Source organism: Staurois parvus, unplaced genomic scaffold (genome assembly GCF_062004578.1).
Source record: "Staurois parvus isolate SC_StPar_1 unplaced genomic scaffold, SC_StPar_1.0 ptg000177l, whole genome shotgun sequence".
Lineage (NCBI taxonomy): Eukaryota > Metazoa > Chordata > Amphibia > Anura > Ranidae > Staurois > Staurois parvus.
The window spans coordinates 269,145-295,216 of NW_028317973.1; the positions used below are offsets into that span (position 1 = coordinate 269,145).

Below are 26,072 nucleotides of genomic sequence, written 5' to 3' on the forward strand. Positions count from 1 at the left end.
CAGTTGTCCTGTGACAGTACACAAAAAAATATTTAAAATATACACTTACTATACAAGAAATACATAGCTGAATATTTGTAATAAGATAAAGCACAGCCTCACTGTGCAAAGTGCAGCAACCCATAGTAACCAACATTTCTATTTAGAACAGTCAGATCAGTTGATGTAGATTGCTGAGTGGATGCTATATGTTACTGCACATTGTAATTTGGCTTTAGTCTAAACATCAGTTCTTCTACATTTAAGGGAAAAAAAAGTGATATATCACTATATTTTCTGTGCAGTAGTTCTTTTTTCAATGGTGTTCACAGAGAGCAGGGTTAAAGGGCTAATGCACTAGCTACATACAACTGCATATTAAGTTAAGGCTTATTTATGGATGGAGGCAGGGGTCAGCACTTTTGTTAGGATTCCAGCTGTGTCAGGCAGTGGGGAGGCTCCCATGTCTCTTTTGATTCTGATTGGCCATTTCCCAGGTTGTAATAAGCCAGGCACACTCCAAGCAAGACTGATAAGATAAAGTGTGTCGGGAGGGGGCACACGCTTTGAATTGATCAGCATTGTCTATGGTTGTATATATAAGGCTGTAAGGCAGTCGTGTGCCTGTTGCACATCTTCCACACACCTTACCTCTCTTCAGAAGCAACTGTTCTCTGGAACCACAGAGGACCAGTACAGATAGGCTTCACCTCTGCTGCTGCCTGAACCTTTTCCTTCATCCTGTTTATCCTGCAGCCAGCACATCTTGGAAATCTACAGCCTGGCAATATAGGTAGGTAATGTACAGTTATAGGCACACACACACACACACACACACATATATATATATATATATACACACACACACACATACATTAGTTTTCTGTGTGCTGTACTACATTATGGTGCATGGCAATACTGATAAACATTTTTAATAGGGTTATGCAAACAGTAATAGTGATATGGAAGTGTGATAACACATTTATTTCAAATCTCAAAGTGTTTTGTTCATAGTGATGCAACGCAAATTCTTACTGGTTGCTATGCCTTGTTACCTACAGCCTTCTTTTATCTGGCTCTTCAGTAAATGTTAATATTCTTGATGTTTTGATTAAAATAGTTACTTTTTTCAATTTACAGGATGTCCCCTAAAACCGAAAGCATCCAACGCAGAAGTGAAAGAGACCTTTACTATGATGTCTCTGAGGATGAGGACCCTTCCTGTTCCATGCCATGTTCTCCTGCCCCTTCAGCTACCAGTGAAGGCTGCCCAATGGGAGAAGGTTTTCCTTTTGCTAACGCTAGGGAGCCCCTTTGCAAAAAGCAAAAGGGGAAAAGAACCAGATTCCAGGCCAAGAGCGATTTGACAGTTATCAAACAGAAGAAGAATCGCAGAATCAAAGCTAATGACAGAGAAAGGAACCGCATGCACAACCTAAACTCAGCCTTGGATGCGCTGAGGAATGTTCTGCCAACCTTCCCCGATGATGCCAAGCTGACCAAGATTGAGACTCTGAGATTTGCTCATAATTATATCTGGGCTTTATCTGAGACTCTGCGCATGGCTGAACCTGGCATCTATAACCTAGCACACCAGGACATGAGAGAAACATTGGACAAGTTACCTAAATCTTGCTTTATGGACCTGACAAGCCCTAACAGCAACTGCAGTTCCTCCAGTGACTGGGAGTCTCTCTATTCCCCATTGTCTCAGAGTGACAGTCACAGTCCCACACACTCCATGGATGATTTTATCTCCCAGCCTCTGCCTTGTGCAAGACACTCCACTTCCTTTTCAGAGTTTTTATAATGAGTGTCACTGTCCCTCCTTTTCCCCCTTTCACTCTTCTCATTTTGCAGCCCAGAGCAGAGATCAGCATACTGGGCTCACTGTACAATATCATGCGCTATATACCTTTGTGTCACAGACAAGTTTTCATGCCTTTTCACTATAATTCTTTATATTCTATATGTTGTCCTTTGAATCTTATCCCCTCTTGACACTCAGTTGAACAGATAAGATGATTTCTTGCACTTTTTCTGTAAGTCCACATATCTGAAAATTTAGCTCTTATAATTAAAACATTTATTTTCTTAATTATTGTAAAAATGTAATATTGATAATAGTATACTCTGCAATAGGCTGTTTTTCAAGCTACCCACTGTGTTTTAAATTATATATCTTTTTCTAATCTGTGTATTTATTGATTGCGTTAATTTGTCCAAATATATAAATATTGTAAAGAAAAATTTTACATGAAGTTGAATTACTGTACAGTACTGTATGATTGCAATAAACTATTCTTTAGATATTTTACAATAAATGTTGCCTTGTATGTGCATGCATTTGGGTGTGTGTGTGTGTGTGTGTGTGTGTGTGTGTGAATGCATGCTTCTACAATGAATATGTGACTAATCTATCACAACAAGAACATTTCTAATTTTAAAATTCCATTGAACTTGATAGAAACAAGAATACCCTCAGCCTGAGGGGACTATTGTAGGCACATAATCCATGAAAACTCAATATAAAAGACCTACAAAAGCTTTATTACAATATAATAAAATTAATAACAATGAGACATATGAATGCGATGATATCAATTGTGCATACGTTTCACAGCAATAGTCATATGTAATATCCTTGGCTATAAGAAGTAATATCCTTGGCCAATTTATGGCCAAGGATGTTACTTATGACTACGGCTGTGAAACGTATGCACAATTGATGCAGCCACATTCATATCTCTCATTGTTATTATTTGTATGATATTGCAATAGAGCTTTTGTCATTTTTTTTATAATATCAGTGCTTATGGATCATGTGCCTAAAATAGTCCCCATGAGCAAGAGGGTATTTTTTTTTATATGTAATTTTGGGATGATGGCACCCCTATAGCACTATAGCATAGCTTTATATTAAACTTGATAGAGACTTGGATAGAAGCACAGATTTAACAGACTATCTTTTAATATATTCCTATATAAAAATAAAAAAATCATACTATTTAATGTAAGGTAATATGACTAAGTAAAGTCTAGGTTTGCAAGTCAGAAGTAAAAAATATTATCTCTGCTCTTTGTATGGAGATTGCATGTCTTCTATATTTTATTGGTTTTATCTGGCCTGAATTGAAACTGCCATGCTAATTTCTACCTGCTAAAAATGTGCCTTGGTGTGTTATGCATTCTTATGATGTGGATATTATACATCAACTCTAATGCAACCAGGACTGATTGGAGAAACTGAACAAGCTCACTGTAAAGGAATAATAATTGTAAATAATAGTGTTTATAACTGCTTTTCATACATCTTTATAGGTATATAAAAAGTATATATAAAGTCTGGTTATATTAAAAAGGCACTGCCTAGGTAATGATCTAAAGGAAATGTGTTGCAAGCTTTTTAAAGTGAGTTAGTAATTAATTTATAGTTATTAAACAAATATACATTTTTATTATGCCAACTGAATAGATACAAAAAGAAATAGCATATTCCAGCAATTAAAACCCAGATGGAGAAAGGAAGTAAACAATCAAATACTTTTACTTCTGAAGATATAATCTGGTGCAATAAGATTAATGGTTTCTTGGTAGCTGGCTGCAAGTTTCCTGTTCTTCTGTGCCATGGGTATGTACTCAGCTATGCACCTGGCAAGCCCTACAACTCTGACTCACCTCACAAATAGAGCCATGCATGATGGACACTACAGGTGCCAAGTACATTACCGATTACTGACAGGTAGGAAAAATATATAAATAACACACATATATGTTCTATGCAATGTACGTTTTCTGTTGCAATAGTATGCAAAGATTTGCAAGATTAGTAACAGTTTTATGCTCAGACTTACTCCAATCTGTCATACTAATGGGGTTATTTACTAAAACTGGAGCATGCAAAATCTGGTGCACCTCTGAATAGAAATCATTCAGCTCCCAGGCTTTATTGCCAAAGCTTAATTGAACAAGTTGAAATTAGAAGCTGATTGGTTACAATGCACAGATGCACCCAATTCTGAGTGAACCAATTTTAGTAAATCCCCCTCAAACTGTCTTTTATTGCACATTCTATCATCTTTTTTGTTATCTTTTATTTGTCCTTCTATTATGCATATCTATGATATGTTTTTTCTCTATCATCAACATTATACTGCTCTACTTACTTTTTCTCCTGTCTATCATACAGCTTGATTTCCTCTCTGATCGCAACTTGAGTGACATGATTGCATTGCTTTAATGGTGTGACACAGGAAGTCAGGTCCACAGAAGGTTTTCAATTGACAGGCTCAGTCTTTATTGAGGGAATCGACACAGAAACACACACTCTTGAGTCATGATACTCTATCTCAATTTTATCTATAATTATATAGTTTAATATTTTTTCATAAAGTATCACTTTTGTTCACAAAGTCATAGGTGAATAAAGCACAGGTTACAGTGAAAGATATACATAAACCGGGTTCCTTGGTATTAAATTTGTGAAAGCAGCCCAGTCCAAACTTGGAAACTACGCTTACATTACAACTTACAGCAGCCAAGAAGTAATAAACTGGTGTTTATAGGAAAACTAAGCCCAAACCTTGGACTTCAATGCTTGTGTGAATGCAGATAAACCTTTCACTGAATCAATTTGTAGTAGTTAGATTTATCTCTTCTCCCTTTCACTGCAGCTTCCAAAGAGAAGCATTCTCTCACTGCCCCCATTGCAATGTGTCTTCATGACAAAGAGATGCTTATGGGCCAAATGGTCATTGTCATGCTAATAATTGTCAGCTGAATTCAGTTAACAGAAGAAAAAGGGTGCTGTTGAGGCAATTTGTAAAACAAAGAAATTTGGCTCTTCAACACACTGTGGTCAACATATCCACACAAACAGATCAAATGTGCACTTTCAAGGACTATTTACTGTCCTTTATCAACCAGTTCTTGTTTCAACTAATGGATATGTCACTAATTTTGATGCTTATGTGACTATCATGAAGGTTACAATATCTTTCAGAGTTTTCAAGGTGGGACTCCAAAGAAATGTCTTCCATAAGTGAAAACATCATCTCATATGAGGTAAATATCAACAGTTTGTTTTAGCTTTCAGCAATAGGTGAGATTTGGCTGACTACACACACTCATTTTATATTGTAATCTTTACCTGAACGTTAGACAGTAGCTATTAACGTTAGTATGCTAAGTGAACAGAAGGTGGCAATTAAAGTTCCTTCCATTGGCGCAGGATAGATTACAACATTGATGTGTTTAGAACATGAAGTTCAAAATTATTATTCTAATGCTTAAAATGTATGTATATCCAAACATTTTTTTAAATTTGGATAGCGTATGGATGCATTAGTGTTTTTGAATCGAGTATTTATTGCAGCCTGTGCCCCTGATAGATTTACCCTCTCCATTTGTCCTGGTGACAGTTATCACTGAGACAGAATGTGATGGAAAATATAAAAATGTACAGCTTATATCACACACCATGGGGACACCTGTTCCAGTTAAGCTCACTGCACATGTTGCAGTCTTAATAAACACTATTCTTTAGGTCTTCCTATAATTATGCAGTGCAGGGACTTGTCAGACTGGATACAAAGTTGGAAATTTTGTAACTTCTATGCTATGCTTTAGGGCAGCAATGGGCAAACTACGGCCCGGCGGACCTTTTAATCCGGCCCGTGGAGCTAGGCTCCCGCTAGGCTCCTCTCACAGTCTGCCCTGAAGACCGGTGTAGCATGAAAATCTGTCTCCTATGAGGATCTGTCCCCCTCGACGTATCTGCGCATGTGCCGGAGATTGCCAATCGGCTGCTAATGCCTGAAACTGGCACATGCGCAGATACGTCGAGGGGGACAGATCCTCATAGGAGACAGATTTTCATGCTACACCGGAACGGTGCGGGAACACGACGAGAGGAACGCGGTAAGTGAATTGACACAGGGGGGACTTGGGGACTTAATATGGGGGATGAATTAATATGGGGAATGAATTACTATATGGGGGATGAATTACTATGGAGGATGAATTACTATATGGGGGATGAATTACTATGAGGGATGAATTACTATGGGGAATGAATTACTATATGGGGGATGAATTACTATGGGGGATGAATTACTATATGGGGGATGAATTACTATGGGTAATGAATTACTATATGGGGGATGAATTTATATGGGGGATGAATTACTATATGGGGGATGAATTACTATATGGGGGATGAATTACTATATGGGGGATTAATTACTATGGGGGATGAATTACTATATGGGGGATGAATTCATATGGGGGATTAATTAATATGGGGAATGAATTACTATATGGGGGATGAATTACTATGGGGGATGAATTACTATGGGGGATGAATTACTATGGGGGATGAATTACTATATGGGGGATGAATTACTATATGGGGAATTAATTACTATGCTTACTATGGGGGAATATTACTATACTTACTATGGATGACATACACATCATTCATCTACTCTTGGTCCGGCCCCCGGGTTCAATATATGAACCCATTGCGGCCCTCAAGTCAAAAAGTTTGCCCACCCCTGCTTTAGGGTCTCAACAGCTCTGCTAAGATAAAAGCCCATCTATATGACAGACTATTGCTTTCAACCAGTCAAATCAATAGACTTGTAATGGAAGAAATAAAGAGTAAAGTACAATTACAGTACAGTACTGCTAATTCAAAGGGACACCATTTCGATGTAATGAGCAAATATAAATGCCACAATGTACATACTGTATACTGTATATATATATATATATACAGTTGTGTTCAAAATAATAGCAGTCAGACATCACTAACCTGATCAATCACTGTTTTTGGTAGAAATGATATTTCTACATGGTAAATAATTTACTAGCAGTTGTAGTAGAGTAATAGAAATCCAACAGACCCAACAGTCATAACATGCATGCTGCTGATTCTGTGTAATTGAATCACTAATTGAAAGGGGCATGTTCAAAATAATAGCAGTGTGGAGTTCTATTAGTGAGGTCATTCATTATTTGAAAAACAGGTGGCAATTATTGCCCTTATTTAAGGAAGGAAGGCAGCAAATGTTGTACATGCTGGTTACAGTGCATTTCTCTCTGAAATTCTGAGGAAAATGGGTTGTTCCAGACATTGTTCAGAAGAACAGCATACCTTGATTAAAAAGTTGATTGGAGAGGGGAAAACATATAATGAAGTGCAGAAAATGATAAGCTGCTCAGCTAAAATGATCACAAATGCTTTAAAATGGCAACCAAAACCTGAAAGACGTGGAAGAAAGCGAAAAACTACCATTCGAATGGATAGAAGAATAGTCAAAATGGCAAGGACTCAGCCAACAATCAGCTCCAGGATGATCAAAGAAGGTCTAAAGTTACCTGTGAGTACTGTTACAATTAGAAGACGCCTATGTGAAGCCAAGCTATCTGCAAGAAGCCCCCGCAAAGTCCCACTGTTGAAAAAAAGACATGTGCTGAAGAGGTTACAATTCGCCAAAGAGCACATTGACTGGCCTAAAGAGAAATGGCGCAACATTTTGTGGACTGATGAAAGTAAGATTGTTCTTTTGGGGTCTAGTGGCCGTACACAGTTTGTCAGACGACCCCCAAACACTGAATTCAAGCCACAGTACACTGTGAAGACAGTGAAGCATGGTTGCGCAAGCATCATGATATGGGGATGCTTCTCATACTACGGTGTTGGGCCTATTTATCGCATACCAGGGATCATGGATCAGTTTGAATACATCAGAATACTTGAACAGGTCATGCTGCCTTATGCTGAAGAGGAAATGCCCTTGAAATGGGTGTTCCAACAAGACAACGACCCCAAACACACCAGTAAACGTGCAACATCTTGGTTCCAGACCAACAAGATTGACGTTATGGAGTGGCCAGCCCAATCCCCGGATCTTAATCCAATAGAAAACTTGTGGGGTGACATCAAAAATGCCGTTTCTGAGGCATAACCAAGAAATAGAGAAGAACTGTGGAATGTAGTCCAATCATCCTGGGCTGGAATACCTGTTCACAGGTGCCAGAAGTTGGTTGACTCCATGCAACACAGATGTACAGCAGTTCTCAGAAACAGTGCTTATACAACTAAATATTAATTAGGTGATTCAAAGGAAAGCAAAATCTTCAAACATTTTTCAGTTTATATAGTGAATGTTTGAGTTTGTAAAGAATACAAACACTGCTATTTTTTTTGAACAGTCTAATATTCACTTTTCTTCAATTTTTTTAGAGGAACAACACAAATTTGATATATTTTTCTTCATGTTTTGATTTGGAATAGAATGTGTAGTGTTCCCAATGCATTTGTGTGTATGGAAATAAAAGCTATTAGAAGGATTTTGAGCTTTTTTCACTTTTTTCAACACACTGCTATTATTTTGAACACAACTGTATATACCCCTAAACATTGAAAGTAGAATTCTGCCTTATTTACAGAAATCCAGTAATCATTTGTAGCTCTTACTAAAACATATATGGTTACCTCTTGTATTCTGATAACATTAAACAGATAAGAACAGAAGTATCATACGCCTGGTGCTCCACCAGATAAATCACTGTCAAATTCTTCTACCGAGTTAGTGTAGTTTCAGAAACTATAAGAAATCAAAGTTTAGTAACAGTGTGTTAATCTCCTAGAATGCCAAGTACACACAAACACATCCACAGAAATTCAGCAATCATTTGCAGTTACAGTATGTTCTACCAAAACATACACAGTCACTTCCTTGTATTTTACCAAGATTAAACAGACCAGGGTAGAATATGGTCTGATGGTCAGTTGTTCCAAAACACTACTGACAGAGTCTACTTAAAAGCATGAGAGGCTCTAGAATCCGTAAGCAATCTCCTTGTGTTCCAAGCCTTTCAACATATATGCTGCATCGCAGAACTTCATCCTCTTGTCTGTTCTGCTTGTATGAAATATGTATTGCAGATATGAAGGGAAAGATTTTCACGTGTATGCAGCATGGGCAAAGCAGATTGGGGCAGAAGCAGACTTAACATGATGTACAATAAATTCTGACATACCCTCTAAAACCAGCCATATAAAGTCTTTATATAGAGCTTTATAGTCTTTATAGAGTATGTAGAAAATTAATGAAATTAGACTTAAACCCAGTGGATCACAGGTATTACCAGATCCTATACTACACCAACACAGTTTGTCTCATTAAAAAATATTATTATCTGTTTAAAAGAGCAAACATACACCTTTTTTCTTATATTTCCCAGCAGGATTTCTGCTACTTATATCCATACCACTTATGCTTAAATTAGGAGCAAGGTCCACTGATAAAATATTACTTTAAACACAAAAATATAAAATATACAAGCATTTTATTTTCTACTGCCATCTCAAAACACGTGCAAATATACATTAAAATTGGTTACTTTGAATCCTAAAATTAGCTTTTTAACCTTAAATGCATTTACATTTAGATCTAGGGGAGTTAAAGGGCTTAATGCACGCTCTCAGCCTGAAATAGGAAGCTCCCCTCTCTTTATTAGAGATAAAATGCCTTTAATTGGCTTGCAGTTGAATAGAAAAGTTCAACTGGAGGGTATAAAAAGTAACAGATTGGCCCAGTATTTTTATAAGGCTCTGCCTGAAAGCCCCCAATAGGTGAATTTTACGCTTTTGCTATTTAATGGTGAAAACCACTGTGGTTAATGTCAGGACCAAGACGGATATAGACAATGCTAGTAAATGCACCACTGACCATGGTCCTGAACAGTGAGAGTGAGCACAAGGCTTGGCTTCCCTTCATTACAGGCTCATTTAGGCTATTGAAATCAATACAACCTTCCCCTAAATGCTGACAAGACCCCTGTCAGGATCCCAGCAAACTCCTGCTGCCAGACAAATCACCATTACCACGGTACATATTTTGCCTGCAGGAGCAGTATTCCCTTCTCTACAATTTGTAAATAGCCTGGAAATCCCTACTGGGCCATCCTGCCCTGAAAACAAATCTACTGCTTTCTCATTCAAATAGCTCTATTTGGAAGCCTTCTTTTTGACTAATGGGGTATCTATTGTAAATTAGTTCAAGAGATTATTTCTTCTCCAAATTAAAGTCTTTTTAGCTGTCTGTTTCAATGAAGTGTTTTCAAATTAGTATAGTAAAACTTCCAATTAAAAACTGACTTTTAGGTACAGCTGGTAGTAAAGTGAAAGTACACTTCTAATGCAAAAGGGGTTTGCAAAACGGAAACATGACTGCCAATGTTTGTCATCTGTATTGACTGACAGTTCTAATAGAAAATTACAGCTTTCATTGGAGGAAATACTAGCTGGTATCTACACTAGGCTAGAAATATATTTTATGTCAAATGTTTTTTTGTTGAATTACTATTACTGTGTCTGACCATGCAACAAAGGGATAGTAGCGAAGAAGATGTAATAGTAGCCGAACAGATGAACACATGTATAAATAGTATGGATTCTGTACCATAATAGAAACTGTGTCAGATTTTAAGTATTAAAACAATCATATAAGTCTATGGCATTGTGCATTCATCTACAAATTGTATCAATTATTCTGTATGTATTACCAGTGGAACAAATGTTATATTTGGTTATTTTTACCTCTTTTATTATTAACTAGTTGTGTGTGTCCCTAAGCCCTCATTTTATTTTACTGTATTTCCTATCAGTCTTGAGCAGAAATAAGTGTTTTACCCTCCAGAGGATTTACCCCCCTTCCTGACCAGGTAATTTATTGCGTTACGGTGCTGCGGTACTTTAACTGACAATTGCGCAGTCATGAAATGCTGCACCAAAATGAAATTTATGTCCTTTTTATCCCATGAATAGAGCTTTATTTCAGTGGTATTTGATCGCCTGTGCATTTTTTATTTTTTGTGCTATAAAAAAAAATGACCGACAATTTTGAGCAAAAACATTTTAAAATCAAATTTCATAATAAATTTAGGCCAAAATGTATTCTGCTATATGTCTTTGCTAAAAAAAATCCCAATACGTGTAAATTAATTTGTTTTATTAAGTTATAGCTTATATATAGCAGTATATATACTGGAAGTTTTTATTTTACTAGTAATGGCAGCGATCAGCGACTTATAGCGGTCTTTCGGCGGGCATTCTGACACTGGAGGGAACTGACTTGGTGTCACTGACATCCCCAGTGACACCAATACAGTGATCAGTGCTAATAAAAAGCACTGACACTGTACTAATGGCATGGGGCAGGAAGGGGTTAACATGTGGGGGATCAAAGGGTTAACTGTGTGCTGTTTTACTGTGTGCTGTGTTACTGCTTTCAACTGTAATGCTATGCGGAGTCATACAAAGTAGTGTGCAGGAGCTGACAGGGGAGAGAACTGTATTGTTTACATACAGTTCTCTCCCTCCATCGGAAATGCTTGGCGATCACTGGGTGCCGGCGAGTAATCACTGGCCGGGACTCGGTGATTGACATCCGAAGCCGCAAATAGCGGCACTGGTAGGGTGTGCGCATGCCCCCTACCCGAAAATACAAAATCACGTATATATACACGTGATTTTGAGCACCCCTGACAACCCGTAGCAGTATATCTGCTATAGGGCAGTGGTGAAGTGGTTAATAACACAGCTTCATCAATGTGTCATGTTACATAAGAGCTTACCAAAAAACACGTTAGCCTTACAGCTATATGTCCATATTTTAAGTTACTTATCCATAATCATAGGATATGTTTGTATGTCTGTTTTGTCTATTCTTTTGTCTCTATTTATAAACTGAATGACTTGATCTATTCTGGTTTTGTTAATAATCCCTATTTTATTTGAGCCAATAATTACCTATTACCTACATATACACTCTACATCCCAAACATCAGCTGGAAGTCTGTCATTTAGTCTATCTATCTTCATCTAGCCATGTAGATCCATGTCAATCATGATGACCTGCCAACACAATGACTCAACTCAAAATATCTGCATTAAAGTGTTACTAAACCTACAACAGTAAAATCAGTCTGTATATGATGTGAAGCATGTTTGTTATACTCACTGTGGAACCTAAGGAGTTAATCCACTGCATTGTGTAAAAACGCTGTTTGATCCTGTCTTTTCTAATCCTCCCCTTCTTTGTGTCCCCCTCTTATCTCCTGATAAGACGTGCTGTGGAGTCACTCTGCACATGCTCAGTTTGGTCTGTATTGCTAGAGACCTTTTTTTTTTTCTTGGGAGAGTGCATGCGATCAGCACAGGGCCAATCGGCACTGTCCAGACAGAAGTCAGGTTTTCTGCATCCTCCTTGGTATGGCCACCTTAAAGGAAGGCAAATCAAAACATAAGTAATCTTAAAGTGGTCCTAAAGGCTCAAGGTTTTTTTTACCTTCATGTATTCTATGCATGAAGGTAAAAAAACCTTCTGTGTGCAGTGGCCCCCTCAGCCCCCCCTCCCCCAATCCTTACCTCTGATCCAGCTATGTTCTCACAAATACAACACCTCCTGCGCTCAGGACCCAGATCAGAAGAGGGTCAATGGAACAATATACAATAGGATATATGAATGATCATCCAAAACCGATCAAAGGTTGTGTGGCTCTAACACGAAGCTGGGGAAGCTCGATACAAACTGTAGTGAAGAACAAAAACAAAGCACACCAACCTTGCACATTACCTCAGTATTGGTAAATATATTGATTTAAGAAATATACTCACAAAAGGCTTCGGAAGACCACCAGCCTCCCTAACTCTGTTTCAGATGCATGGTCTGGTCTTTTTGACCAAAAAGGTAACTATAAATGTGGGGTTCCTAACTGTGGCACTTGCGAGTACACCTGGAATCGCAAGCGTTACAGGTACTGATGGCAAGAAATATACCATTAAACAGTTTATCAACTGTGGGACGTCCTTTGTGGTGTATGGTCTCTTGTGCCCATGTAGCTTATTCTATATAGGTTGCACTTCTCGCCCTCTGAGTGTTAATATCAGTGAACATAAAAGCAGTATAAAGAATTGTAAAGATAAATATTCTGTCCCTCATCATTTTAGCCTACAGGGCACTTATACCCCCTTCCTGCCCAGGCCAATTTCCAGCTTTCAGCGCTGTCACACTTTGAATGACAATTGCGTGGTCATGCAACACTGTACCCATATGAAATTTTTATAATGTTTTTGAGACAGATAGACCTTTCTTTTGGTGGTATTTAATCACCTCTGGGATTTTTATTTTTTCTTAAACAAACCAAAAACCACTGAAAATTTTGAAAACAAAACATTTTTTCTTAGTTTTTGTTATACAATTTTGTAAAGAAGTTATTTTTCTCCTTCACTGATGTGTGCTAATGAGGCTGCAGTGATGGACACTGTTAGGTGGCACTGGTAGGTTGCACTGATGGGCATTGACAGGCATCACTGATGGGCACTGAAAGGCAGCACTGATATATGGCACTGATAGGCAGCACTGACGGGCACTGTTAGGCAGCACTGACTTGCACTGTTAGGTGGCACTGACTGGCACTGATAGGTAGCACTGACTGGCACTGATTGGTGACATTGAAAGGCAGCTCAGATGGGCACTGATATGTGGCATTGATGTGCACTGGTATGCACTGATATGTGGCATTGATGTGGCACTGGCACGTGGCACTGACACAAGGCACTGATGGACACTGACAGGTGGCACTGCTGGGGCTACACTGATCATCAGGACACAATGATCATCAGAGCTCTGATCAGTGTACATGTCCCCTCTGCGGAAAGCCGATTAACGACTCTTCTCTCCTCTCGAGCTGTCAGCGTGACAGCTCAAGAGGAGAGAAATGCCGATGACCGGCATTTCCATGTTTACATGTGATCAGCTGTGATTGGACACAGCTGATCACATGACCAAGCCGACATGTTCGGCTCTGTGATCCGCTGCGCTGCGGACCGGCGATCGCTGCGTGCTCCCTGAGCCGCGCATGCGCGGTGAGAATGGAAGGATGTCATATGACGTCCTATCAGAACGAGAGAACCACCTTGCGCCCGTCATCGTACTATATGGCGGGCGAAAGGTGATTAAAGAAGTCCATCAAGGCAATTACTGTGGTAGCAGAGTCTTTGGAGTACAGGCCATACCGAAAGATTTGGATAATGGCAGGAGACACCAAAGACTCTGCAGGAGAGAGAGCTTTTGGATTTTTACATTAAATACTCTATCTCCAAAAGGTTTGAATGATGACCTAGATACACACACCTTGGTATAGACCATATGCAATTTATACACTCAATTCATGAACAATCGATGTCCAATATCTCAAATATCCTTAATATCTCCAATATCTCTCTTTTTATTTTACTCATCTTTGTTTCTGACAGGGTTCCAGTGATTTTTCAGTAATTATTCTTTATGAAGTTGACTATCCATTTTTCATGCATTCACATTTATATATATATAATATATATATATTTTTTTTATATACATTCACAATTGTTTCTGGTTTATTCTTTTCCATTTATTATTGTTCAGAATACTCATTACATAATTCATTCTGCAATACTAGTATTTTGTTTATATCATTAATGCAACTTAACAGCGTTATGATTCTTTAGTTGTCAGTTAGCACTTATTGTGAATCATAGATCAATCATATTCATTGTTTTCCCCCTATTTTTGATTGCTATCCATAGATTTTTTTTCATCTAGTATAGGGTTAATGCTGTGCCTTTCTTATTTCCATCCCTTTTGGGTGGTTCAATAGATACTTGGGTTTCTGGGCTCCCCGTCCTGTAGGTGTCGGCTCTGTGGATAATAGCTTGTGGCTGTGTGCAGCCGTGGCTCTTTCCTCTCTGATCCACACAAGGGAGTGCTGAACGGCGTCTGGAGCGTACTGCACAGATGTAGTATTTGGCCGCATTTCCTGTGACGTGCCCTTCACCGTAATGGCGGCTGGAACGCATTGTGCAGGCGCACATGGGTTTTACATACTGTCGTGCGTTCCACCAACACCAGAACAAACTCTGCAGTTCAAATTCTTCTCTCCACTGTCATTTTGCAAATTTGACACATTGATTAGCATACTTTGCCAGAACGTCTCCCAAAAATAGTTGATCACTCTGAAATAGTTAAAAAGAATCCAAAGTCATTGCTGAGACATTCTAAAGACCTTTTAACATGGTTTTAATGTAAATCACTATGCAAGAGATCTTGTTGCTTTATTCACAATCTAAAGGGAATACTGAATTCTGGTCATTTTATCACTTTTATTATCCATTTTTATGTTTTATGGAAATCATGGACTGGGCATTTTTTGTATATACATTCTACCTAGCATTTATGGACACAATTAATGACAGTCATATTCTAACTAACTAATGAAATAATTATTTACTGCTCAATTATATACACTCAATTGTATCGTCTTTTTAGCATGCTTTTATCTATATTTATGCTTTTTGTTGTGACACGTGCTCTTATGATGTGTTTGTCCCACCCATATGGGAAGGCTCACATAAAGATCTGTACTATATATAGAGGAGGGCAATCTCAGTCTGGTTAGCTCTGAGGAAGAAGGGACCCCCCTTTGAAAAGCATTAGCTTTACCCTGAGAGTCTCCCCTCTCGATGGGATTCGCACGTGTCTCCTAATCCAGTGCTTCGACTTTGGATTCTATATGCCTTTTATATTGCTCCTTTTTTGTGAGTATATTTCTTAAATCAATACATTTACCAATTGCTTACTGAGGTAATGGGCAAGGTTGGTGCGCTTTGTTTTTGTTCTTCACTCCAGCTATGTTCTTGGCAGCCTCTGCTGTCTGGGGACTCTTCCTTCTTAGTGGCTGAGACAGCAGAGGAAACTGATGAGCAATCACAACCAGTGAGCCAATGAGAAGAAAGCAGGGGGGTGGGGATGCATACAGCAGTGGCTCGGGGACGAGCACACAACAGTGCCCCCAGGGCAAATGACTTTCCCTGGGGGCACTGCTTGAGGGGGAGGAGCAAGGAGTGCCCACGGGATCGGGGCTGCTCTGTGCAAAATCACTGCAAAGAAAAGGTAAAAACAAAACTAAGCTTTAGTGCCACTTTAAATTCACTCCAACCCACATTTTAAGCCTAGTTTATCTACTCTGTAAAAGGGAAGATGTCTATACCTCCAGTCACATGATCTCTTGAGCACCGGGTTCAGTGTAGAGGAGATATTGCCAACAATGGCTGCAGAGTTTGTGCAACTACATCACCCATAGGCTTACTATGAGGCATGCATTGTCAGCTGTCCCTTCTCTATACTGAAGTTCTGGGAGCCAAGCATATGACTGGACCAGAGTGATGTCAGAATAGGTAAGCATAGGCATCTTTCCTTTCACAGGGTGGATAGGATAGGTTTAGTATGGGGGTGGGAGTAGATTTATGCTTGGTTAGGTTTTGACTTGCCTTCCACATTAAGAAAACCACATACAGTATGCATACGTTGCCCATCTGGATCTTCTATTCCATATCTTCAATATCTTAATAGATATTAGCTAACTACAAAGTTCAGTTTCTCAATAGATACCTGATATGCACATTCATTTTTATTATAAATTTACCAAAATCACAATTAACGTAATAAAAAGGCTACTACACTTCATTAGAAAATACAGTATCCATATTAAAGCTCATGCAAGCAGCACAAGCTGGATTTTGATCTGTCTTAACAAGATTTACTGGTTGCGAAGTTTGACCACTTGACTGGATATAAAAAGGGATACATTTGTTTAATGTTCCTGTTGACCAATGGAGGGAGAGAAGGTTTTAAACTCAAATTTCAAGTACATTTTTTGTATACGTTAGAAACTTACATGTACATTTCCTGAATACTAAACTGGAGAAAAAAAAAACAAAAATGAGCAGCAGCACTGAACTGTCAGCCATGGGTCAACTTCCCAAAATCTGGCATGAAGTTGAAACTACCACAGTAGAAAATCTCATAGAATCTGCAGGACTACATTGTGGTATCACCCACCAATCATATTCTGTGTTCCTGCAGTGCAAGTTCTCCATTTGCAAGGTTCTGGGCAGTTACTACCAACCTTTGATTAACCATCCCTGCTTCTAGAATATAAATTCAAAATGGAAACATATTTCAATCGATGCAGTAGGGTATAGAAGTTAAATAAGATTATGATCCTACTTAGGCTGCTTTATAGAATTGAATAGAATATAAACAGATATAATTGAATAGAATAGAAAAGAATAGAAGACAATAAAACAGAATACAAAAAAACTAGAACAGAAAATAATAGAATAGAATATAGAAGAACAGAATATAAAAGAGCAGAATAGAACAGTATAGAAAATAATACAATAGAATAAGAAAGGATAGAAAAGAACAGAATAGAATAAAATAGAATAGAATAAAGAAGGGGTGCATGCGCGGCCGAATGGACGGTTTCTGAGCTCTGCTCCGTCCACTCGCTACACAACCTGTGGCTCATCCCGACTCTGAGCGTTCTGTCACATATCAGCAGATAGATAAAGGGTGTATAACCCTCACCAGCCATGCCTCACCACCGAAAAGCCCCTGGGCAACCAGGGAAACTCGCCCAATTCTTCCCTGCTCTCACTGCAGGACTCCAAGATGGCGCCGGCGGCACGGACACAGCACACAGCAGCCATGAGGGGGACAACAGATCCCAGCTGCTGGACAACAGGCTCCGCTCTCCTCTATATCCTGGAGACCCGGGTGAGTTATCTCCCCCCCGTCACCCACCACAAGCAGCCCAGCCAAATCTAGACCCAGTCTAGATTCAGATCTACCTACTGCCTATCAGCCTTTCATACATCCCTCTCCTCCGCACACTACAGAATCATCTCTGATAGAGTCTTTCCCTGCCTCAGACCAACCCATCACAGATATCTGCATGAAGAACATGCTATTATCCTTGTGACAAACACTACATAACGATTTGACCGTATCAATATCCCAGATCTCAAATACGGTTCAACAACAAGAACACAGGTTACACCATATTGAAACGAGATTGGGAGATATAATTACATCGCATAACGAGTTAATTGACGCACATGATGACCACGCTTCTGAAATCGAGCAAATAAACCTGAAACTAGCGGATTTAGAAGACCGCTCCAGACGTAACAATATTAAATTCAGAGGCATCCCGGAAAATATCACTAACGATTCGCTAACCTCACATCTTCAACAATACATGAAATATCTTATACCATCTCTCTCAAATATGGAGCTCCCCATAGACCAAGCGCATAGAATACCTAAAGCCGCATTCCTATCAGCGTACATCCCCAGAGATGTTCTGGCTCGCATCCACTTCTATCATATAAAAGAAAAAATAATGGTGGCAGCCAGAAACCCCCCTCCGCTCCCGCCATCGCACTCAAACATCAGATTATATGCAGATCTGTCAAAAGCCACTCTCCTTAACCGGAAAAAGATGATTAACATCACCAAAGCCCTACGAAATCACGGAATAGGCTACCAATGGGGTTTCCCCACTAAACTGATCTTCAAACACCAGGGCAGAATACATACAATTAAAAACCTGGAGGCAGGTATCGCTTTACTTAAGACATGGAACATAATACCTGAAGAACCTCACCAATCCGCCTCTGCTAATATACAACAAATGGAGGCAGAGTGCACCTGATTTACTACACTCTGTACCACAATCTTATCGCTTCAGACGCTATACCTCAACTTTATATCCTCTGGCGATCGGCCCTTTTCAGAATATTCTTAAGTTACGAGACTCTATTTGGCATGACCCATTTCTTGGTCATTGCCTGTTCACACACCCCAGTTTTTGAAGTAGCACCCCGTGCTACTCAGGTTACTTGCATTTTCAGCAAGTCCTTTTTACTCCCTATCATGTCCACCCCCCCCCCCGCACCATCAGACGACCACTTGAACTAACGGATCACCTGAAACCTTCAACACCATATGGAAAATATCACATACACCATCGAGCAAACTAACACTACTCTACCAAACCCAAAGAAATCTTTCTGACCCTACCAAGTTTTTCCAACTTACGTCAACATCCCCAGAAACAACTCCTCTACCCCACCAACCAAACCAACGAATTACAACATGATTAATATAACATCATTTAAAGTTCGGGCCTAAACTCCCCCTTCAAAGGATCGATGCTCCAAAAGGAAACCCGTACACTCCAGGCTGATATACTCTTCATACAAGAAACACATTTCGCAACCACTAAGACCCCTAAATTTCAACTGCACCGATTCTCTCATATCTACATGGCCACTAACACTAAGAAGAAGAATGGGGTTATCACAGCCACAAAAGACTCTATACAATTCCACCACATCTCAGAAGTAGCAGGCCCTCAAGGACGCTTCCATATCCTAATCTGCTAACTTAATGATATACCGTATACCTTAGTCAACATCTATGGACCCAATAACAACCAAATGCAATTCTACAACAAACTCCACTCCACCATCTCTTCTCACAGACAAGGCAGACTACTCATCAGCGGAGATTTCAACGTCATTGGCAACCCGATCCTGGACTCCTCCACCAACAAACACTCCCTCAAACATACCTTTAAACATTTCTTACATGACCATGATCTTTATGACATCTGGAGATGCCATCACAATACCGAAAGAGACTACACCTACTATTCCCCATCTCACTTGTCCTACTCCAGAATCGACTTCTTTGTTACTGACAAATGGACCCTACATCAGGTAACATCTTCCAAAATTGGCACAATAAGTTGGTCAGATCACGCTCCAATCACCATAACTCTGGACGGCAAGCAACATTCTTCAATCTCTGAATCTGGAGACTGAACTCCTCAATACTGAAGAACCATAACCAGAAACATTTACTAGAAGCCCACAAAGTATTTTTTGAATTTAATGCCACAACTGACACCACTATAACCACATTATGGTCTACCTATAAGGCATACATGAGAGGTATCCTCATACAACTAAATTCTCGCATCAATACACAAAGAACCCAACAAACTGTCCAGGTCCTTGCATCCATAAAACTAAAAGAAGAAAGCAATAAAAACAATCCAAATCCCTCCACACAAGAATCACTTATATTAGACAGACACAAGCTCCGAAACCTACTACTATATAAATATGAACTTAACCTACAAAAAACGAAAGCACAATTTTACTCTCTAGGCAACAAAGCAAACTCACTACTATCGAAACTAATTAAACAATGATGTCTCAAATCCAAAATATCGTTAATCCAGCACCCAACAACGCAGTCATCTCTCACAAACCCGCAAGACATAGCCAATGCTTTCGCTACCTACTACCAAACACTATATGACATTAAAGATGACACAGATACAACCCAACTAACAACAAGCTCCATACAAGAATTCCTACACACCACAAATCTCCCTCAACTTACTCCCTCACAACTCTCTTCCATCTCTACCCCAATCTCCCCCGCAGAAATAGCCAAAAACATACGAACCTTACCTCTTCATAAATCGCCAGGAAACAATGGCTTCACTAACGAATTCTACAAAACATTTGCCCCTGACCTTACACCACATCTTACCGCCCTTTTCAACCATGCCGCCTCTACAGGTAAATTCCCCAATGAAATGCTACAATCCATAATTACAACTATTCCAAAACCAGGTAAAGACCCCCAACTTGTCCAGAATTATAGACCAATCTCCCTACTAAACACGGACATAAAACTCTATGCCAAAATCATAGCACAAAGACTACTTCCCTAACTCCCTACATTAATCCACCCAGAACAAGTAGGATTTATCCCAAGACGCCAGGCACCAGACGCAACCAGGAGACTCATTTCCCTTATCCATAACTTGGAAACCAGAAAACAACCCTCTCTGATCCTGCCCTTAGATGCTGAGAAAGCATTTGATCGAATACATTGGCAATTTATGCAGCTAACACTCCAAAAATTCAGATTTAATGACTGGATGCTCTCTGCAATCCTTTCCCTATACTCTAATCCATCTGCTAGAGTATTAACAAACGATACACTCTCACAACCCTTTCAGATTTCCAACGGTACCAGACAATGATGCCCCCTGTCCCCCATAATCTTTGCGTTACTCATTGAACCGTTGGCTTCAAAACTCAGAGATGACCCCAACTTTTCAGGAATTGCTCACCTTAAAACTGAACACAAAATTAGTCTGTTTGCAGATGATATTATACTGCTGATAACTAACCCACGCAAATCGCTTCAATCGATTCACGAACATCTCCAAACTTATTCGGAAGTGTCATACTACAAACTCAATGAACCCAAATCTTCTATCCTAAACCTCCACACGTCCACTAAAACTCAACAATTACTAACCAAACAATTCCCTTTCTCTTGGGAACACCACAGCATCCCATACCTAGGAATAAATCTCACACCTACAACGGAACAACTCTACTCCACAAACTACAAACTATTACTAGAATCCATTCCACGAGAACTAAACAATCTTTGTACTTCAACACTCTCAAAACTGGGAAGAGTAGCAACTCTTAAAATGAACATACTACCCAAAATTCTCTATATAATTCGCACACTCCCCATTCCTATTCTTAACACCTTTTTTTACCAAGTTACAGGCGATACTTGCTAAATTCCTCTGGAATAAGAAAAAACCAAGATGTACCACGAACCTATTAATACGCCCTACATCCAGAGGAGGAGCAGGTCTCCCACACTTAAAATCATATTATCATGCCACTCTACTAGACCAACTCTATTATTGGTGGCACCCTACTAAGGAAAAAACATGGTCCACCATGGAATCGCTTCCACACACCCAACTTACACCATATAACCTGCTGTTCTCACCACAAACTCCCTTTGCCAAATCTCATCTCAAACACCCATGTATTCAAGCTACCGTACAGGCTTGGTTCGACCTCCTTACACTTACTCCAACAGAAACCAAACAAATACTTACTCCAATTAGAACACTACATCTCATCACCCCCTCCCTACATCTGCTACACTGGGAAACCGAGGCAATTCCTTCATACAAGACCTTTATACGACCCATACTTTAGATTCCTTCCGGACCCTTCAGAGTAAATTCAACCTCTCTGACAAAGAACAGTTTGCCTACTTGAGAATAGCTCACTCCCTACGAAAGGTAAACATTCCACTCTTTTTGAAAATCCCCACTACTGCACCCATTTTTTGAACAAGTCACACTACCCAAAAAAAGGGATTTCAACATTTTACACTTATATAACCAACTCGCGATTTTCCCTACAAACTTCCTCTCTCTCCAATTGAGAGAAACTTCGTTCTCAATCAATCCCACCACACACGTGGGAAAAGACCTTTACCACCACTCATAAGCATCCTGATGTAGCTCCCACTGGGAATCATACATGAAAATTCTACACCAATGGTACTTAACGCCAACCAAACTTTCATTGTATTACCCTCAATGCCCGTCCGCCTGTTGGAGACACTGCAGAGAAACAGAATCAATTCTCCACATACTTTGGGCATGTAAATCCCTCAGATCTTATCGGAACAGTGTTTTTCAACTTCTCAACAATATCTGGTATCCCAATCCCACCAAACCCCACCCTGGCACTCCTCCATATAGGAATCGACAAATTCCCCAGGGATTCTCACACAATTATTATCCATACACTAGCAACTGCTAAGACCAACCTCACTAAATTATGGAATTCTACTAAGACCCCATCCCTCTCCACACTTATATCAGATCTTAACACACAATGCGATACGGAAAGAAGGTCAACTCCTACTAAGACCTCCTACCACAAGTGCAAACTCCAATGGTCTCGATGGCTACAAAACCCAAATTGCACAGTTAAAGACTGATACACTAATTTTGTAATACCTAGATCCTTAACTCAGGACTGGTGCGTCTCCCCCTCCCCTATCCCCCTGCCCACCTTCCCCCCCCCACCCTTACCCTTTACCATGTTCCTCACCCTTTCTACATAACACAACCACCTTCATATGGTTCACACCTAACGGAGCATACCTCTCAGGTCAATGCAACTCAGACATATGTAATCCCCAGCCAAACGGTGGGGATCGCTAATCACACTATTGGTCTGTTTTATTTGACTGTGAACTGTATTTCATATCGTACACAATTTTTGTACCCTCTTGTTATACTGAAATGCTTCAATAAAAATATTGAAATATAAAATAGAATAAAATACAGAAGAATAAAACAGAAGAAATATAGCAGTCTTCTGACATTCAAATTTCGGAAGACAGCTATATTCGTTCTATTTTATTTTATTCTATTCTTTCTATTCTGTTCTGACCTGATCCTGTCCTGAATCTGATGTAAACCTGACATGAACCGGTGAACAACCACTGTGTCGATTAGCTGTGGAACCTGAGCTTCAATCAGCACTGCACATGTGTGAATTAGCTCTAAAAATGGAATGGTGGTTGATATGTCAATACTTTGCATTCCTAATTAGTTCCTAGTTGGCACTTTGCATATATATTTCCATAGTTAACATTAAGAAAATATTTCTTTTTATATCTAAACTGTTAATTTGTGGTTTATTCTTTCTTATAAATATATATATAAATTGTATATTGCACACAAATGCAACATATATCAGCTACCAGGATTGAGGCTGCAACCTAGGTATGTTATAGCGAAGAAGCAGGAAAATGTTGACTGATTGTATGAGATTTCAGCTCCTCATTTTAAAGCATATTTTCTCTATACAAAGGATTTTTTTACAGGTGGCATTTATCCTAACCTGAAACTCTAAAATGTTTTTTTCCTGAAGCCTAAAAAAACCATGATTACGTTTTTTGACTAAACTACTATTTTGATGTACACAAGAAATATTTAAACACACCATAAAAGCAAAGATCCAGGCTGAACAGGCAATCATGGTGTCCAAAGAAGAAAGTCAGATTGTTTCGCTTGGGCAAAATTCAAAAGATTTTTTACACTCTCTCTTAGCATGAAATAATCACAATCCAAAGAGTTCCTGATAGGGTTTTAAAAGATGATTATTCTTTCTATGTCTACCAAGCATGAAAATCTGGCTGACTTGGTTCCATTCTTGCTGCAAGCGACCCCACAGTGTCTAATTTAGGCAGCAGCCCGTTACCTAAAACTTGTCACTCACATGCTAACTTTCCTTTGTTATCCGCAGTCTTTACTCCATTCTTCTTTGTCGAATCCTCCTCCTCTTCTCCAGGAGTCACAGAAAGGATGTCTGGGAATATGTTTAAAACTGGACTGCTCCCTTCCCACCCCTTGGTCTTGAGTTAAAACACTTCAGTATCGGAAATCACAATAGGAAAATAACATTTATGTTATTTTATGGCACCCTTTCATATTCAGTATATTTCAAAGTGTGTTAGCTGTAGTCAACAGAGGATGCTAGCTTTTTAAAAAAATTAAAGCAACGTTCTAGTCTGTATTTTTTTTTATTCCTGCTGAACATACACCGCTTTATGGGTAAGATTAAACAAATTTTCCTTTTCTTTTTTAACACCATGCCACGTGACACAACTAACTTAGAAGTTGTTGTTCTGTTTGAGGTTTTCTTCTTTATTTATAACTGTTACAGTCTATTCAGACCTTGGCATCCTGTTGTATGTTAACGCACATGCATAAATGCACATTTTTGTCATGCGTTAACATGCTTTGTACTAAGGCAGTCTCCTAAAAAGAATGAGCTTATACCAAATGGAGAATGGAGCGTTACACCAAAACATTCAAAAAACGGACATGCACAATTTGTGACAACGCAAAGAACCACAATAAATATTGGGGTTGATTTACTAAAGGTAATTAGACTGTGCACTTTGCAAGTGCAGTTGCTCCAGAGATTAGTAAATGAGGTAACACTTCCCTTTGCCAAGAATACCCACTCACATGCAAGGAAAATAAAAAAAAACAGCATTTTTGCTTGCACATGATTGGATGATGGAAGTCAGCACAGTTTCTGCTCATTTACTAAGCTTTAGAGCAACTGCACTTGCAGAGTGCAATTGCACTTTGCAAAGTGCACAGTCTAATTTCCTTTAGTAAATCAACCCCGTTGAGGTTATCTAAAAATAAATGTGGTTTGATGTGACACTGAGAAATGGCATCACAGTGCTACCTTATTCAAAATTGAGAATCAAGAAATGGCTGCAAATCCTAAATATATTGTATAATGGCAAACTATAATGCAAGGCCATCTTATCCCAGCCAAACAGCTGTTTTTGGATGACTTGTTTAGCCACAGCATGGGGACAAGTCTGAATTTAACCAAGCCTAGCCACTAGAGATGAGCGAATCGAAGTATCCGAAGTGGAATTCGAGTCGAATATCGGAAAAATTTCGATTCGTGCCGAATCCGAAAAACAGCCTAATTCGGACGCGCAAATCGAAATTTTTCCGAAAATGGCGGCTGACATGTGCGGCGACGGAGCGGGGATGTCGGGGAAGGCGCGCAGACAAGGCGCGCTGCCCCATAATGCATTCCTCAACGACATGTGATCGCATCAGCCAATCAGCAGCCAGCCAGCCAGCACTGTGTAATGGTCGAGGTATATATAGCGGCCATTTTGGAAATCTTCATTTGCCTGCAGTCATTGAACAGAGGCAGACCGCTCTGTACTAGGGACAGGGACAGAGTTAGGGCCACAGAAACGAGAATTGGGGACAGAGAGAAGTTACTTAGGGACAGAGAACCATTACTCAGGGACACAGACTTGTTAATGAGGGCCACAGAATCGTTATTTAGGGACAAAGAAACGCTAGTTAGGGCCACAGAATTCATACTCAGGGACAGACAGAATTTTCACTCAGTGCCAGAGAATTGTTACTTAGGGCCACAGAAACGTTATTAGGGCCACAGAATTTTTACTCAGGGACAGACAGAATTGTTACTGAGTGCCAGAGAATTCTTACTCAGGGCCACAGAATTCATTCTCAGGGACAGACAGAATTGTTACTCAGGGACAGACAGAATTGTTACTGAGTGCCAGAGAATTGTTACTCAGGGACAGACAGAATTGTTACTGAGTGCCAGAGAATTGTTACTCAGGGACAGACAGAATTCTTACTGAGTGCCAGAGAATTGTTACTCAGGGACAGACAGAATTGTTACTGAGTGCCAGAGAATT

General features: G+C 39.4%; 1 protein-coding gene across 1 annotated transcript; it reads left to right on the top strand.

Annotated features, from left to right (window-relative positions):
- The first annotated feature begins 242 nt into the window (after window positions 1–242).
- Window positions 243–2,261, top strand: NEUROG3 (neurogenin 3). The gene is made up of 2 exons (XM_089677122.1): window positions 243–772; window positions 1,120–2,261. The coding sequence occupies exon 2, from the start codon at window positions 1,121–1,123 to the stop codon at window positions 1,787–1,789; it is 669 nt and encodes a 222-aa protein (XP_089533248.1). The 5' UTR covers window positions 243–772; window position 1,120; the 3' UTR covers window positions 1,790–2,261.
- The last annotated feature ends 23,811 nt before the right edge of the window (window positions 2,262–26,072 follow it).